Here is a 19,120-nt window from a genome sequence, read left to right on the forward strand (position 1 = left end):
AAGACGAGAAAGAATAGGGCCTGAGAAATATTTGGAAAAGATAATAGTCAACATTTTTCAAAATTAGATGCAGAAACCAAACCACAGATCCAAAAAGCTCACCAAGCAGGATAACACTAACACACACGGACCACCACTACCACTACCACTACACCTAGGCACAAAATACTCAAAATGCTATAAACCAAAGGCAGATAAAATCTTGAAGGAGGTGAAAGAGAAAAGACACTTAAACAGCAGAAAGGATAAGAATTTTAGCAGACTTCATGTCATAATATATGCAAACAAGAAAACAATGGAGTGACATCTTCCAGTACTAAAAGAAAAAATCCTGGTAATGAATTCTATACCCAGTGAAAATATCATTTTAAAATCAAGGAGAAACAAAGACTTTCTCAGAGGAGCAAAGACTGAGGAAATTCACCACTAACAGACCTACTCAGTAGGCAGTGTTGAAAGGGGTTCTTCATATTATGAATATGCCAGAAGCTTTGATTTACAAGGAGAAATGAGGAATGTCAGAAAAAGAATAAAAAAATAAAATGTTCTTTTTTTCTAATTTTTAACTCTTTAAAAAGTGACTTACTATTTATGTTTAAAGCAAAGCCGTAATTATATGTTGTATATTTATACATATGTAAAACTAAAATGTATGATAGCAATGGTACAAGAAATGGGAGGCAGAAATTAGGACTATTCTGTTATAAGATCCTTACATTCCACATGAAATGGTATAATATTATTTGAAGGGAGGTTCAGATTATTTTAAAATGACTATTTGTAAACTATGGGATAACCACTAAATTAAAAAAAAAGAAGCATAAATGATTTCAATAAAGGAGTTAAAACTGATTAATTTTTAAAAGTTTGATTAAATCCAGAGAATTCAGGAGCACCTGAGTGGCTCAGTGATTGAGCACCTTTGGCTCAGGTTGTAATACCGGGGTCCTGGGATCAAGTCCTGTATCAGGCTCCCCACAGGGAGCCTGCTTTTCCTTCTGCCTATGTCTCTGCCTCTCTCTGTCTCTGTGTCTCTCATGAATAAATAAATAAAATCTTTTTTAAAAATCCAGAGAAGGCAGAAGGAAGGAAGGAAGGAAGGAAGGAAGGAAGGAAGGAAGGAAGGAAGGAAAGAAGGAAGAAAGGAAGGAAGGAAGGAAGGAAGGAAGGAAGGAAGGAAGGAAGGAAGGAAGGAAAAGCAAGCAACTAGCAAGATGATATATTTTATTCCAATCACATAAATAATTACTTTAAATATGAATGGTCTAAACATAGTTAAATGATAAATTGCCAGAGAAGGTAAAAAAGCAAGACTTGACTGTATACATTATTTATAAGAAACCCACTTTAATTATAAATATGTAGACATATTATAAATATTAATTTAAAAAAGAAACTAAACATTTTGGCATTTTGGTATTTAGCAAAACAATGTCTTAATAAATGTTTTTGAACGAATTTGTTTGGGATAGTTGAGATTTATTTCCTTTTAAATTAAAATTAAAAATTATTACCAAATTTATATGGCATTAAAATTAGTCACTTCATAGCTTTCTATCATTTTATTTTTATATAATAGCAAAAAACATCACCAAGTTCTTATTGAATTCCATCATAAAAAAAACCTTTTCTAATCAATTAGCATAATCTCAAAATATGCAGACATTTATTTTCATAATATTATTTATAGATTTTGCTAATGTAGGGAAAACCAAGTCCCAAAAATGCTGAATAAAATAACTGTATGGAAAACATTAATAACTTTTGCTACCATAGATCTATAAAAAAAGAGATATACAAAATATTGTATAAGCTAAGACTGCATATTTTAAAAGAACATGAAGATAAAAATAGAAACCAACATTGATATCCAAGTGTATGTGATGTTGTGAAACCAGGATAAGAACAACTTTATACTTCTACTCCCTTAAATGACAACCAAAAAGATTTAGAATGTTTACAGTATATATTTTGATAACTGAAATATTTTAAAAACAAATCACTTCAAATTCATACAACTCACTTTTAATCCCCCAAACTAAATCATGTGATCATGATGACCTTTTTCCTCTGTTACCTTATGCCTGAAAACTATGTGAGCTATAAACTCAATTTACTAATTGGCGTAATCTACATAATGTAATTTGTGACTGTTTCAAGTAATAAAATTCCAGGAAACTAAACAATGGAATATTATTCAGCCATAAAAAAGAATGACATCTTGTCATTTGCAACAACAAGGATGAATTTAGAAAGTATAGTGATAAGTGAAATAAATCAACCAGAGAAAGACAAATACCACATAATTAATGGAACTTAAGAAACAAACCAAAAAAATGAACAAAGGAAAAAGAGACAAACAAGAAACCAGACTTTTAAGTATAGAGAACAAATTGGTGATTGCCAGAGGGGAGGTGGGTGAGGGGATGGATGAAATAGGTAATGAGGATATTAAGAGTACATTTATTGTGATAAGCACTAACATATAGAATTGTTGAATCATTATATTGTACCTGAAACTAATGTAACGCTGTATATTAATTATACTTGAATTTTTAAAAAGGGATTAAATTTTTTAAATTAGAAAGAACAAATGGATAATAGACCTAACAACATTAAAGAAATGCAATGACTTCAGTTTCCCTTTAAAAATATCACAACACAAAATTGTATAATAAAACAAGATTTGTGGGAAAGACAGAGGCTGGGAACCTAATAAAAATGGTAGCAAGTTTTACACATGTTGATGGTTAAGAAATTCATAAATACTACAATAAGCGTAGCACTGAACATCAAGTTTACTTGTGGAAGAGATATGGAAAGAATTGTAGCTTGTGAGTTTTTGTCAAGTAGTGTAAGGCTTATTGGAAATTGGAAGGCAATTTTTAACACCAGATATGGACAGATGTGACTTATAATACACATACAGTGAACCAAGATACCTGGTAGATGTTTGAGGTGTATAGGTGTGGTTTTTATAGTTCTATGTGACCTAGTTGGGCTGGGTAGAGTTTACTCCATTCACCTGCTGTTTCATGTGGATGAATGTGCATAATAAGCAAATGTGAAATTCCAATCATACTCAAATTTTTCCTTAACATATTGATCATATTGGAACAAACTCACATTTGCAAAACAAGTATTAGTGGTAAAATGATTACACTTTGTTTCTGTCTTAACATTTGTTATATTTATTTCTTATTCTACTTTTTAGTCTTAAAGACTAAAGTGGTGTCTTCCTCCTTTATAAAACCGATTCTTCCAACTGTGTTCTTGCTAGTAGATAAATCAATAGATTCCCCTGTCTTTTAAGGGATCTGACTCTAAAGTTTACATTATTTTTCTTCAGCAGTCTTATGAAAAAATAGGTCTCTCCATTGTCTTCTCCTTCCCAAAAAATGGACAATTCTGTTTTTGAAGAGTCCTATTCTTTATCCTGTTGCATCCTCTATCAAACCACCTATTTCTCTCATCTAAAAAGCTTAAGGGAAAACTGACTCAGCTCCATATCTAGAGCCCCATCTCTCTTCACACCATGATAGACTCCACCAACTTTCCTCTTCCTACTAAACTCACACCATGAAGAGACTTTTTTTTTTACTCCCTATAATCTTTCTCAATAAGATCAGCAAAACAGCTCTCTTGAAAGACACTAATATCCTCTTTGTTGTCAAATTCATCATCTTCTTTCCATTTTCATCCACCATTCCTGAAGCATCTGACCATTGATTGCTGCTTTAGTTTTTGAGGGCTTCTGTAGTAAAGTACCACAAACTGAGTGGCTTAAAACAAAAGAAATGTATTATCTCACCATTATGGAGGCCAGAGTCTAAAATCAAGGTATTAGAAAGGCCATGCTCCCTCTAAGACTTTAAATAGAATATTTTTTTTTTCCTCTCTAGATCCTGGTAGTCGCCACTGACCCTTGGGATACTCTGGTTTATGGCTTCATCACTTCACTTTCTGCCCTCATCACCATGTGGTGTTTTCCCTATATATCTCTCTATATCTGCTCCTCTCTTAAGACCAGTCGTTGCATCAAAGGTGAACCTTTGACCTCATGTTAAATTTAGATCTTAATTACATCTGCAAATACCCTATTTCTAAATAAGGTCACATTCATATGTTATTCTGTATGTTGGTAAATTGAACACCAATAAAAAATAAATTTATTATTAAAAAATATGTAAAAAAAATAACGGGAGGTGGGCGGGGGGATAGGGTAACTGGGTGATGGGCAGTGAGTGGTCACTTGATGGCATGAGCATTGGGGGTTATACTATGTGTTGGCAAATCGAACTTAAATAAAAACAAATGTAAAAAATAAAGGTCACATTTATAGGTACTAGAAGTTTGGATTTCAGTGTCTTTGGGGGGAACACATTCATAACAGTCACCTATTCTTTTCTTGAAACTCTTTAGCACATTTCTTTCCAAGGAAAATAAAAATATTTCAAAATTTCTGAGTTTTTTCTATGTGTCCTCCTCTGTGCTAAACATTTTACATTGATTTTATGTATCCTATATAATCCTCACAACTTTCTTAGATAGATGCAATTTTTGCCCACTTTGCAGAGTATAAAATTTTAAATAATTTCCCACAAATAAGCTGGTCAAGGAGCTAGACTTTGAATGTAGGAGATCTGGTCCCTGCACTCACACCTATTATGGCACCACCCACCCACCTACCCAATAATTCCTTAACCAGAAACCCATCATAACAACTGGGAGGATAATTAGGACTTCACTGTTGATCCTAGAAAACATGGCTTAGAGTGATAGATGAAAATTCCAAACCACAAGTGATTTAGGAGAGAATGGGAAGAAAAAGAGGTAAAGCAACAAGGATAAATTAGTATTTTCAAAAGATCTGCAAAGAAGAGAAGAGGAGAAAGATCAGTAATTTAAGAGCAGATTAAAGGTTATTTCTAGAACAGGGAGGACATAATAAGCACATTGATAGACTGAAGGTAAGGATTAACTAGAGTCATCCTGGAGATGCAAGAATAATAAGAATGGCTGATGGAATACAATCTTGGAAAATGGAAGAGGTTATGATCAAGACCACAGATGTGTTGGTCTTTGCAAAAAACAATTTCACCAGATCAAGAGAGAGGGGTCAGAGAAAGGGATTTTTCTTTCATTTTTCAGCTAAATATTTAACATCTAGCTCAGAGTAGACATCAGCAAATAGACTTCTATTTTTATGCCCACAAAGGTTTTTGGCTTCTAAGGAGTGGGCCATGCCATATTCTTTTGGTAATCCTCCAATATGTAAGTAATGATTGCTATCTAAAACCAATAATCACTTTGTTTTAATACTTAACTCTTCTGAGAAAATTTGCACCTTCTGAAAAATTATCTGCTTTCTGTAGTTTATTCTGTATTGGGATTTCAGTTTCTATAGTTTATTCTATATTTAAGCAACTCCACTGGCTTTTTTTGGATAAGAATTCATATGTGAAAATGTGGTGCTCCAAATTAGATGTCATATAAAATACTTCAACTATATGACTGAGGAAAAAGAACAAATTAAATTGTCTTTAGGACCTGTCGTCCACAGGAAAGCCAATTATGTTAGCAGGGCACTGCTTAAGGTTGTAATTCCTAAACTGCCAAATGGAGTCAATGTGAAATATTACCAAACCCCAGGTTTCAAGTCCACCAAAAGAAAGAAAAAAAAGAAAGAAAGAAAGAAAGAAAGAAAGAAAGAAAGAAAGAAAGAAAGAAAGAAAGAAAGGAGATAGAAGAAAGAAAGAAAAGAAAGAAAGAAAGAAAAAGAAAGAAAGAAAGAAAGAAAAGGAAGAGAGAGACAGGAGGAGGAGGAGGAAGAGGAGGAGGAGGATGGAAAGGAGAAGGAGAGAAAGCAATAGAGAAATACAAAGAACAAAGTCATGCCAAAATCAAAGTGACATGCTGGCATCCATTTAGCTGAAGGCTAATAGTTTGTAGCTCCACATAAACATCTAACCTTTCAACACTGAAAGGCCCAAGATAAATGTTCGTGTTATTACTTATATACTCACTGCCTTACTCTAGCCCAGCCAACCTAGTCTTGGCTCCCTCTCCATCTTCCTCCTACTTCAGCCTCCAGACATGTTTCTATGCAGACCCTCCCATGCCAGCAATAGCCACCTACCAACCATCTGCCAAGCTGCCTTCCTGCCCTCATTCATCTGAAAATTTTTCTTAAATCCTACCCCATCAGGAAAACAACCTGTTTGTGGGCAGGAACATAAGAGTCTGCCTCTGGAGTATAAAGAGAAGTATTTCTATAAGGCATTTTAATTTTTAACTCTTTCAATCTGCACAATAACATTACAAGGTATAATTGTACCCATTTTACAAAGAAGGGAATTAAAGCTTAGAAATGTTAAGTGATTTTTCCATATTTCCTTAGACAATAAAGGCCAGAGTTGGAGCTCAAATATAGGTCTTCTAATTCCTGCTGATATAAATTGTTCTTAAAAAGGCAAAAATGGATTATGCATTCTATTCTAGGAACATAAGGGATATTCAAATGGTTGTGCAAGTGCCCTGTGAGCCCATAATAAATATTAAACCTATTCATCTACAAAATGAACTGACTTCATGCAATAGTAAACTTCATGCAATAGTAAAAATAGGAAACCACTTTATAGGAGTGAAGGTCTTCACTACCAACCTTACCAAGCAACAGAGAGTACTATTTAGTGTTTCAATTTGTAAAAATGCAATAAAAAGCTCAGCTAAGTCTCCAGGCAGGTTTATAAGTAAATAATAACCATATAATATACATGGGATGCCTTTATGATGCCTGCAAGGTGCAAATGATCACAAGGGAAAATCAACAATGAATGCCCCAAGAGAAAGCAGCAAATATTAAATGAATTTCAGCAAAGTCATTTTTATTAAATTTTCATGCTTTCAACAGATATTCATAAGCATCTAATCTATTTCAGTCAATGGATAAGATCCAAGAGTTAGCAACTAAATGAGGTCCAGCCCCTGTGGTCTAGGAATTCTTCTCTGCCTTCAGTCTTCAAACTTCCTGCTATAACAGATTCTGCTCTGATTTTTGTTTTGGTCATTTTTTAGGAATGGATCATTTCCTTCAGCCTTGATCTCCATGGTATTCCAGGTGCTCCGACAGGGCTGACTCCATAGTCTCTGCCAAAATTACTACATAACCTGAATCACTCCATAGTCGCTGCCAAAATTACTACATAACCTGAATCACTCTGCAAGCATTTTTTTGATGCTAGAATCCTCTACTCTCTATACCACCTACCATCACATTCTTCAAGATCTATAATTGCATCAAGAAAACATTACAGCTGCCCCACATTGTCACTTACAACATGGACCAGTTAATACAAAAGAAAGATTTTTCACTGTCCTGACAATAATGAGACAGTTAAATGCCTTAATACCACTTGGCTAGTGGCTCTTAAGTTTCATGGATTTAGTCACATGACATATTAAAGAGTCAAAGTCACATTTATATTGGGCTAGATGCTATACATCTTCAGCAGATAATAAAAATTATAGCCACAAACATGATTTCATAAAGGAATAAAAATTTCAATAAAATAGAACAAAAATATGATAAAGTTAAAAAGGGATAGTGCAGGACTTCTGAAATGGCGTATTAGGCTCTCCATAAAGGCAGTAGCAAAAATTATTGAAATCAAATTTTCAAGAACTCTGGAAATTAATTGAAGACTTTCAACAATCTGAAATGCATTTGTTCACATGAAAGCTGTGAACCTTGGTAAGAACAGAAGGGTTTGTGTATTGTAATTTGATCTCGTTCCATTTTTCTCTCCCTAGTTCTATGATATCCTTAAAAACCAGAGAACTTGCAACCATGGTAGCTGTGAAAACCAACAGGAAGTTAGTCTACATCCTGATACAACACAGTCAAACTACTGAAAGCCAAAACAAGGAGAAAATCTTGAAAACAGCAAAAGAAAACAACCCATCACATACAATAAATTAACAGCTGACTTCTCATCAGAAATCATGAAGGCCAGAAAGCAGTAAGATGACATTTTCAAAGAGCTGAAAGAAAAAACTCAACAAGGAATACTATATGCAAATTAAGATATTTCCAGGAAAAGAAAATCTGAGAGAATGCATCATTAACAGAACTACCCTATAAGAAATACTAAAGGGAATCTGTCAGGCTGAATTAAAAGGATACTAGAAGTAATTCAAGTCCATACCACCAAGAAAGTTAAAAGACAGCCCCAAAAATGGGAGAACACATATATAAGTCATATATGTAATATGAGCCTCATATCCAGAATATATAAAGAACTCTTAAACTCATCAGTAAAAGGATAAATAATCCAATTAAAATGAGCAAAGGATTTGAAAGGATATCTCTCCAGTGAAGACACAGAAATGTCTAACAAACACATGAAAAGATATTCAACATAATTAGTCATTAGGGAGGTATATATCAAAACTACAATGAGACATCTCTTTATATCCACTAGAATAGCTAGAATCAAAAAATAGATAACAAGTTTCTGTTGGAAGGTAAAAAAAAAAAAAGGAACACTCATATATTGCTGGTGGGAATATAAAATTGGTTCAGCCACTCTGGAAAAGTTTGCCACTTTCTTAAAATGTTAAACATTGAGTTACCACATGATACAGTAATTCTACTCCTAGGTACTTACCCTGAGAAATTACAGTTGACCCTTGAACAATGCAGGGGTTATGGGTGCCAACTTCTCACAGCGGGAAATCTGCATGTAACTTGTGACTCCCTAAAAAATTTATCTACTAATAGTCTACCACTGACCAGGAGCCTTAACTGATAACATAAACAGTCGATTAACACATATTTTGTATATGTATGTATCATATATTGTATTCTTTTTTAAAAAAAGATTTTATTTATTTATTCATGAGAGACAGAGAGAGAGGCAGAGCCATAGGCAGAAGGAGAAGCAGGCTCCATGCAGGGAGCCTGATATGGAACTCGATCCCAGGACTCCGGGATTATGCCCTGAGCCAAAGGCAGACGCTCAACCACTGAACCACCCAGGCGTCCCCATATACTGTATTCTTATAATAAAGTAGATAGAGAAAAGAAAAGGTTATTAAGAAAATCCTAAGGAAGAGAAAATACATTTATAGTACTGTAAAATATCCACATGTAAGTAGACTCACACAGTTCAAACCAGTATTGTTCAACAGTCAATTGTACAACATATATCCACATAAAAACTTGTACAGGGTTGTTCATAGCAGCATTATTCATAATTATCCATATTATAGCTAAAAGCAGAAACAATCTAAACGTCTATTAGCTGATGAATGGATAAATAAAATGTGATGTATTCATAAAATGGAATCCTGGATAGATACTGAATAACAATCCTGGAAAATAATGGATACATACTGGTTTCCTAAGTCTAAAGAATAGGAGGTTGGAGAGTTGCTGCTAATGGGACTGGGCTTTCCTATCCTAGTGGGGTAATAAAAATGTTCTAAAATTAGAATTTGGTGATAGTTGCACAACTTTATGAATATACTAAAATCATGAATTCTGTATCTTAAATGGGTGGCTGTTATGGTATGTTAATTATATCTCAATAAAGCTCTTTTAACAAAATGGGAAGAAGTGAAGATAACTTCCATAGTTCCACAGTCACATACTGTAACTTGCAAAGAGGTACTAGAAATTTTAATTAAAGATATTAAATACTATGTATGGCAGAAATAGATACCATGACTTGGGGTGTGTAGTAATGATTTAATAACAACTAAAGTTTACCAATTGCTTACTATGTCCTGCTAGGCACTGTGCTATAAATTAGACACTTTTAAAAGCACTTTGTTAGAATGGATCAAGAGTAATCCTACCTCTCAGAATTTGTCATAAGGAAATAGCTTTGTTTAGAAAAAAAAAAAAAAGAAGAAACTAAGATTAAAAATACATTCATTATGGAACTATTTATAATAGTAAAAACTAAAAGTCATTTAAATGTCCAATAGTATCAACAACTATAGAATGCAGTAAATTTCATATATTCACATTTAATCAATAAAGATTATACTTCAGAAGAATATGTAGCTCGTTGCATAAATAAGGGGCTACAGAATTGCTCATGTCCTACAATATTAAGAGCAAACATCTATTGAGTTTTTCAGGCACTGCACCAAACACTTTACATACATTAATTTATTTAAACTTCGTGATAACCCTTTGAGGTAAACATTATTGAGCAGTTGCCAAGGTCACCATGCTAGTAAGTGGTAAAGTCAACGTTTGAATCTTGGCCATCTGCCTCCCCAGACTGTGTCTTAGCCATTAGTCTGTAACACCTCTCTATCATAGCATTATACTCCGTGGATATGGACAAGGACTAGAAAAGGTATTCAGTAGCAGAAATATTTGGCTTGACAGCAGAATTAGGAGTAAAGTTTTCCACTCTCATTTTTTAAATTTTCTAAAGTTCATATGTTTTGTTACCTTTATATAAAAAAATGAAGAAACAAAAAATCTTATACTCCTGCTATTATTCCTGTTTACCTCTTTATTTCTATTACCCCTTAGGACTAAAGAGTTCATGTCTACCAAGAAAATGTAATACAAAAACAATATCAAAACAAAACCTTTCTATTCCATCTTAGGAAATGTAAATCATAATATATCTTAGCAAGCAAGTTATAGCATATCAATTTTACCTTGAATATATCTGCACTATTAGAGTTAAACAGCTGGTATTTCCCAGATCCCAAAATAATAGGACCCAAACATGTTGCTTCTCCATAGACGTAAAGGGATACTGTCGCTGTGGTGCTGGCATTTTCAAGATCCCCAGTGACAACAGTCACCTTCCAATCTCCTTCTGCAGAGGAAAAAGGAAATTAATATAAAACTGTGGAAGAAAATCATATTACTAATAGGAAATGAAGAATTCCACCTAACCTACTTAGTTATGAAATGAATAATTTGTGGAATCAAGAAGTATTAAAATAACTGCTATTCATGGATTCCCTTTTGGAAGCTAGCATGTGGAAAAGTCTCAGAAATAATAGATCATTTTAATTACAAAGCAAATAAGCAGTAAGTTTTTTAGGATAGCAGATATTTGGGAGGAAAAACACTGAATTGGAAGCATTTAGCACTAGGCATTTGGCTGGAAGATTTAGGAGTTTATTCGTGCATCACTGTCAAATCTTTGGGTGGGAACTGATGACAGACATATTGATATCCCAACATTAAGGCATTATCTGTACTACGGAATAGCCTTGTCAAGCTGGGGTTGGTATAGTTTGGTGATCCTAGCAGAATAGTGGTGAGGATATGGAAAACTTAAAGACAATGCAAAAAGAGCTAAAAAAATTTTTAAGACAAATTGCTGGAGTCCCCTAAGGATTGAAATGAACCAACAAGTAAGGAGTAAAATATTGTATGTAGGGCCTGACAGAATTGGGAGAGTTTGGGAGGGGGAAGATGAAGAAAAGATGCATTTGAAACAGAGAAAGACCATGTGTTGTACAAGCAGAATGGATCATTGAGCTTCCTGCCACAGTGATACTGGAAGCACAGGAAGACTGAGACAAGCAGAGCATGACAGAAAATATGTTTTAAGATCTACAACTTATCCTATGATTGGTTTAGTTGAGGAAACAAATAGAAGTAGCATTTATTTAATCATTTGGTGCACTTTGGAAAATGACACCATCAACCCCAAAGCAGTGAAATCCTCTCACCTGAGCAAACATATAGTCAAGAGTAACAAAGGACAGAGCCCTGTCTGCTAGAACTCTCTGTAGGGCGTGCATCTCTACTCATCAACACCTAATCTCCAAACTGCAAGAGCAATTTAAAGAGGTCTTTGTTGTTATTTTCAAAGCCTCCATAAACACATATTGCCTTGTGAATATTTATTACATTTTCACAAGGTGATGAAGACCACCACCATTCTGAATATCTGAGTTCTCAATAAGTCCTCCACTAAGAGGTTATCTTTCCTTTTAGCATATAATATCACTTTCCCCAGACCCCAATCCACCCACAAAGATCACTGGAACATCTCTAATCAGTCTGACAAAACTTGCATTAAATAGATTTTGCATAACGTCACATTTGTTAGGATGGAATTTCAGCCTCAGTATCAAAATGCCAAAGGAGGGGCACAATTCACAGGAGTGCACTCTGCAACTTCCACCCTGTAGCAAGTTTACTTTATGGAATTTCAGTTCATTTTCAGTGAGAAAACAGAAAACATGAAAATTTCAAACTATAATCCCATTGAGAAACCTATCACGGTATTAATTCTTATAGAAAGCCTTCCACCTCTGTTTCAATGCATAATTCAGGAAGTTAAAACATCTCTTTTCCTATTTTTAGATCTTCTTTCCTCTCTCATCTTTATCTCCTTCCCCTGCCATCTGGACCTGCCCTGGGCTTTTTGTACCATGCTATCATGGGAAGAGGGACACAAATGAGTTTGCATATTAGCTAAGATACCTTGTTTACTACAACAGAGACAAAGAGCAACAAGCCATTGATTTATATCGTACTCTTATGTTCTTTCCTTTTGAAATTACCATGTCACCACAACATGGGATTTAAAAGTGGAGTAACCAGTGATGTCTTCTGTGGTGATCTTTTAAATTGTCATTATTCTCAGCATGATTTTCTTTACTAGCATTGGAAAAAAATTATTCCAGTATTTCCTATAGTATACTTTTAAAATATGATCATTTAGCGTCTCTAAGAATATTTCACTATCTAAAATATGAATAGAAACATTTGTAGAAAATATCATAGAGGAACAATCTGAGTCTATATTTAAATTAAAAGTTCCATTATCCTGCGAAAGTTTATTTTTATCAGAGCTAAAAATGCCTGTATAGTTTTTGTAGCTCTTATTATGTGTCACAATTACAAGTTTTTAGTTTTGTAATTTTCTATTGTTAAACTATCTTTACCAAAAACAAAAACAAAGAACATGAGTTCAGATAGTCTCTCTTTTCTCTCTTATAGCTAGCTGCTCTCTGTTGAACCCCCAAGGACTTATACCCCAAAATACTGTAATCTGTTAAATCCTTTAGAAAATCATTTCTATTAACTCAAAGCTCCCAAAGAAAATGCCATGATACTGATATCTACATATTTATCTTATATTTACCAGTGTTTTTAAAGGTTTATTTTTTTATAATAAATTTATTTTTTATTGGTGTTCAATTTACCTACATACAGAATAACACCCAGTGCTCATCCCTTCAAGTGCCCCCCTCAGTGCCTGCCACCCAGTCACCTCCACCCCCCCGCCCTCCTCCCCTTCCACTACCCCTAGTTCCTTTCCCAGAGTTAGGAGTCTTCATGTTCTGTCTCCCTTTCTGATATTTCCCACATATTTCTTCCCCCTTCCCTTATATTCCCTTTCACTATTATTTATATTCCCCAAATGAATGAGAACATATAATGTTTGTCCTTCTCCGATTGACTTATTTCACTCAGCATAATACCCTCCAGTTCCATCCACCTCGAAGCAAATGGTGGGTATTTGTAATTTCTAATGGCTGAGGAATATTCCATTGTATACAGAGACCACATCTTCTTTATCCATTCATCTTTCGATGGACACCGAGGCTCCTTCCACAGTTTGGCTATTGTGGATATTGCTGCTAGAAACATCGGGGTGCAGGTGTCCCGGCGTTTCATTGCATTTGTATCTTTGGAGTAAATCCCCAGCAGTGCAGTTGCTGGGTCGTAGGGCAGGTGTATTTTTAACTCTTTGAGGAACCTCCACACAGTTTTCCAGAGTGGCTGCACCAGTTCACATTCCCACCAACAGTGTAAGAGGGCTCCCTTTTCTCCGCATCCTCTCCAACATTTGTGGTTTCCTGCCTTGTTAATTTTCCCCATTCTCACTGGTGTGAGGTGGGATCTCATTGTGGTTTTGATTTGTATTTCCCTGATGGCAAGTGATGCAGAGCATTTTCTCATGTGCATGTTGGCCATGTTTAAAACAAGTTTGTTTGACTATGCAATAAGCCATTACCGAGAATCTACCTCAGACTGTCCCATTTTATTCTCTTTTCATTGGCTCTCAAAGCTTAAATTTGGAAAGATACTATAACTATAATAGTTGTCTCCATTTGAAGAAATCCTGCTATAGAAAAAAGCAAATTTTTCTTGGAGACTATGTCTTAGGAGGCTTATTTTTCTTTTGGTTAAAAAAAATGTTTAACTAGACTAGATATACTCTATGATCTCCAAATAACCCAACAATACATTTAAATTTCTCATCATAACAAAAGTAAGTTTTAACAGTAGCTTCCACTTGAACAATGGAAAGTATGTGTTCTGTCATTGCTATTCTAATGTAGCTAAGTGCAATTAGTATAGATAAAACTGAACTAGAAAATCCTGAACTTCAGTATATGATGCTATGCCAACAACTGGAATTCAATTAATATTTGTTGACCAGCTGATTTACAAGTATTAAGGGTCCAAATTATGTAAAAGCATTGTGATAGATATTCAAGAAGCTCTCTATGGGACCATGAGAGTCAAATTATGAAACCAGACTTGACAGTTTGTAAATCTTACCTAATACCAAATTTACTGATCATTCACTAGCAAGCCATAGGCCAAGCATTCTTCCTTTGGAGAGATCATGAACCAGGGGTTGGTAAATGCATGCCCACTGGCCAAACCCAGCGTGCCACCTGTTTTTATAATTAGTTTCACTGGAACACATCCACACTCATTTGCTTATATATTTTCCATGGGTGCTTTTGTGCTACAACAGCAGAGTTGAGTAGTTGCAACAGAGACCATATGGCCACCAAAGCCTAAGATGCATATTATGTGGCCCTTCATCATAAAATTTTGCTGACTCCTGCTCTGTATGATTGATATAACTCAAAAATGTAGGACATTTTTCTCCAGCCTGCATTAGAACATGTGCTGGTTCAAACTTAACATGTGAGATTTAAACAATGTAAGCATAGCTATCAAACCCCATTGATTTCCTAGTTTACATCCTAGTCTCCAGTCATGCCTCCATCACTCCATAAATACCAGAATTATTCACAACAGGCAATCTAGACAGGCATAATCTTCTGTGACAGACTGCATTATTTAAAGGTCTTACTGATCTCTCCCAACTTACTTGCCCTTTTGCAAAGTGATCATTTTTCCTCTCTATTAAGAGGTAGAGTCTATTTTCCCCGATTGAATCTGGGCTTCCCAGGCCAATACAGAAAAGTGACGTTCTGGGACATCTGAATCTAGGTTGGTCTAAGTTTGTTAGAATGCTCTCTCAAGACACTCCCTCTTGGACCCCAGAAGTTGTGCTATGAAAACCTAAGGCACATGGGAAGGCCTCATGCAGGAAGGTAACTCTAGCTGAGCTCCCAGTGTCATCAACCGGTAGAATGAGTGACTCATCTTGGAAATCCAGCTATCCACAGCTTCAGATATCTGTGTCAATGAGGTACTATCAGACTAAAATCACGGAAGCTTCTGAGCAAGAATCACCTGGCTAAGCCACATCAACCCACTGAAAAGTGAAAGACAGTAATCAATTATTGTTTTAAGCCACTAAGTTTCGGGGTGGTGTCTTATAAAGCAAGGGAAAACTGGAAGAGCTGTTGAAAGCATTTCACAGGTAAGAGCTCTCTGTTACCTTTCCACTTATAAATACCATTAGTGCTTCTACCAGGAGGTCTTATTCTTAGCATGTATTCAGGGGGATCTGACTGAAGGCATCTCCTTCATTTCCTAGGAAAAGGGGGGGAAAATAGATTGCAGGTCTTTTTTTTTTTAATAGATTGCCCGTCTACTGTTAACTGTTTCCTTCACAGAGTTTTCTTATTAATTGGAGGTTTATTTTCAGGAAGGCATGAGTGAGTTATTTTCATGAGCAAAATCCCAATAGCCAGTCAAGTTCAATATCCCTTCCTTGGCTCTTAACAATTTATTTTTACCTTATTCTGTGTATTCTGTTACAGGGGTTACACGCATTTGCCTTTGTAGCTCAGAGAATTGACCCTATTGTTGAATATAGAAACATCTGTGTCTAGACACATATTCAGTTACCTGGCAACTACTCACTGAATACTCAAAGAAATATAAGGAGGATGCATGTATATTAAGCTCTGACCATGTAATTGTTAGGTCAGCATACTGAGGAAAAAACTCCCCAAAGTACATTAAGTCATCATAATGCACAGTAAAAACTATGGGACGGGCATGCTTTGCCTGATGATGCACCAGACAGTAAGCATAGTCCCCTGACACTTACCTTAACAGAGCAGGACACAATAAGATGCAGTGAGAGTGACAAAACTTAATACACCTCTGCAGATTGCAACTTCCCACTGCTCTGATTACAATCACAGGTAGATTGAGATGGCCCAAGAAGAACAATGCCACTATGCATCCTGGAGCATGTGCTTGGCTCTTACTTGGGAGAGAGGTTGAGCATGTGGCAAGGAAAGATGGAGGAGAGCTGCAGGTGATTCAGGGGAACAAAAACCCTAAAGTTAACCAGATCTGCCCTCTCACAAAGCCCTGTGAGGCACCTCAGACTGCAGGTGATGAATCCAAGAATTCCTTCTACCTACATTCCCTTTGCTCCTTGAGAGAGGTCAGAACAAATAAAACTTTCTCTATCTTTACATTCATGGTGATATTTTTACATTGTTAATAGATTTCCATGTCTGTCAAATGCTTAATTCTGTTCATAACATCAATACCCCCTGTTCACAGCATGCTTACAAAGCAGCCGCTGGCCCCTCTGAAATCTCTCTCACACAGCTACTCACACACCATCCTTCAGCTATCTTGAAGGGCCTTTTCCTTTTCCCTCCAGGGCTTTGCTTGAAAGTCGCTTCCTGCAGGAAGCATTTCCAGACACCCCTTCCAGTAACTAGAATGAACCCTTCTCTCCATATCTCTGTTGGACCCTGAGATACACAAACAGGTTCCATCCCCTTGGTCCTCTGACCCTACCTACCCACCCAGACTATAAGTCCCTCAAAGGGCAAGTTTTGGTCTTACAGGTCTCTATATCCCAGCACCTAGTACAATACTTAGCACAGAGTAGGCTTGCAAAAAAAAAAAAATGAAAGAGTAAGCAATTTATAAAATGTTTAGGGAGCCATTAAATATTTTGATAAATAGGGGCACCTGGATGGCTCAGTGGTTGAGCATCTGCCTTTGGCTCAAGTCATAATCCCGGGGTCCTGGGATCTAGTCCCACATCTGGCTCCCCATAAGGAGCCTTACTTCTCCCTCTGCCTATGTTTCTGCCTCTCTCTCTGTGTCTTTGATGAATAAATAAATAAAATCTTTCTTTAAAAAGGAAATATTTTTAAAAATAAAAACTGCATGTGTGAGAAAGTATATGTAAGGCATTAAGAATACTGGGGATCCCTGAGTGGCTCAGCGGTTTAGCACCCGCCTTCGGCCCAGGGCATGATCCTGGAGTCTCGGGATGGAGTCCCACATCAGGCTCCCTGAATGGAACCTGCTTCTCCCTCTGCCTGTGTCTCCGCCTCTCTCTCTCTCTCTCTCTCTCTCTCTCGTTTCTCATGAATAAATAAATAAAATCTTTAAAAAAAAAAAAAAAGAATACTTTAGCAGAGGATCCCTGGGTGGCTCAGCAGTTTAGCACCTGCCTTTGGCCCAGGGCATGATCCTGGAGTCCCAGGATCAAGTCCAACATCAGGTTCCCTGCATGGAGCCTGCTTCTCCCTCTGCCCTCCGCCCCCCCCCCCCCGCCCCGTCTCTCATGAATAAATAAATAAAATCTTTTTTAAGAAAGAATACTTTAGCACAATACAGAACTGTTTCTCAACAAAGAATAAGTCCTTCTGATTATTTGTCATTAAGGACACTTTTGTACATAGGACAAGGACATTGTTATTTGCCTCATAATCAGTCTTGTTATTAGCACAAAGATAATAGAAACAATATTGACCTTGTATCACCCAAATTTTGAAGGGCATGTAAATATATTTCAATGAGATTTGGCAAAGATATTATAAACAAATTATTACTTTTACCTAATTTTTGATAATTTTATCTCCAAACAATTCTATGTATATAAACTCACAAATCCTTCAAAATACAACCTGATAAGAGGATCATGAGATTTTTAAAAAAAAATTTTCAGTACTTTACAAATATTTTTATTCTTCCCAGAGACAAATACCATTAATCCTATTATACATACAAAGCAAAAGAGAAATTATGTGCTCACTACTACAGGAGTTAGGATAAATTTGATACAGAATTAGAAACAGTTATGCTTTCTGGAATAAAACAGTTTCAAACAATACTCAATTTTCTTCACTTTAAGTCTGGAAAACAAACATAAAACACTATCAGAAGTAAATCTATTATATATTTTATATATTGATATTGGTTTAGGGTAAATGGTTTCTCACTTCTATGGTTTTGTTTATTACTTATTGCTGTATGACATGGTAAAGGACACCCCAGTTTACAGGTCTGAATAAAGAAGAAACAGCAATAGAGATACTTCCTGGCCATGTGGCATGTTGCCAGCTCCAGCCTAACTACTTGTGCAATGAGACTGCCTGCCACTGGATGCTCAAGACCTTGACATCTTTTATCACAAGGGAAATGTATTTTAAACATTTCCACTGATTGGCTAAATAAATGTTTTATAGATATTATTTTTACCTAATCCTCACAGCAACTTTAATGTTTTCTATTATTGTGTCCATTTTATAAGAAAGAACTGAGGCACAAAGAAATTCAGTGAATTCCCCAAGCTATGTAGTGAATAAGTGGTGCAGTCAAGATTTAGAATCTGCACTATTAACCAGGATGCTCAGTAGCCTGCATGTTGGAGCTTGTCATATATCTCTGTTAGTTAGGTTGACTACTGTTTACTACAGTTTACTGTGAATCCTCTGCCTCTCTGTTTAGTATATTCAACTCCACTTTAAATGTTTATTTTTGACAGGGGCAATAGTATGGTGGCTAAATGTCAAGCTCCTTTGGGATGCCCCAGCTTCCCTGTGACCATCCTCAACTTGGATGACAGATTCTCATCCAGTGGTATTTATGCCTTGTCCTTATGCCAAATTCTCCTCAAGTGTATCCTTCATGCTTGCTGCTTGA

The 19,120-nt window shown here is 35.8% G+C and overlaps 1 protein-coding gene across 1 annotated transcript in view; it reads right to left on the reverse strand.

The window, feature by feature from the left end:
• Positions 1 to 4,861: 4,861 nt before the first annotated feature.
• The window catches only part of LOC140620047 (lipoxygenase homology domain-containing protein 1-like), a 47,476-nt gene continuing 33,217 nt past the window's right edge, over positions 4,862 to 19,120 (reverse strand). Inside the window, exons 5-6 of the mRNA XM_072803813.1 lie at positions 10,687 to 10,850; positions 4,862 to 4,870 (exon numbers count right to left, since the gene is read on the reverse strand). Coding sequence (XP_072659914.1) covers positions 4,862 to 4,870; positions 10,687 to 10,850 — 173 coding nt within the window. The remainder of the gene's footprint in view (positions 4,871 to 10,686; positions 10,851 to 19,120) is intronic.

The sequence above is a fragment of the Canis lupus genome, chromosome 28, assembly GCF_048164855.1.
Source record: "Canis lupus baileyi chromosome 28, mCanLup2.hap1, whole genome shotgun sequence".
Classification (NCBI taxonomy): domain Eukaryota; kingdom Metazoa; phylum Chordata; class Mammalia; order Carnivora; family Canidae; genus Canis; species Canis lupus.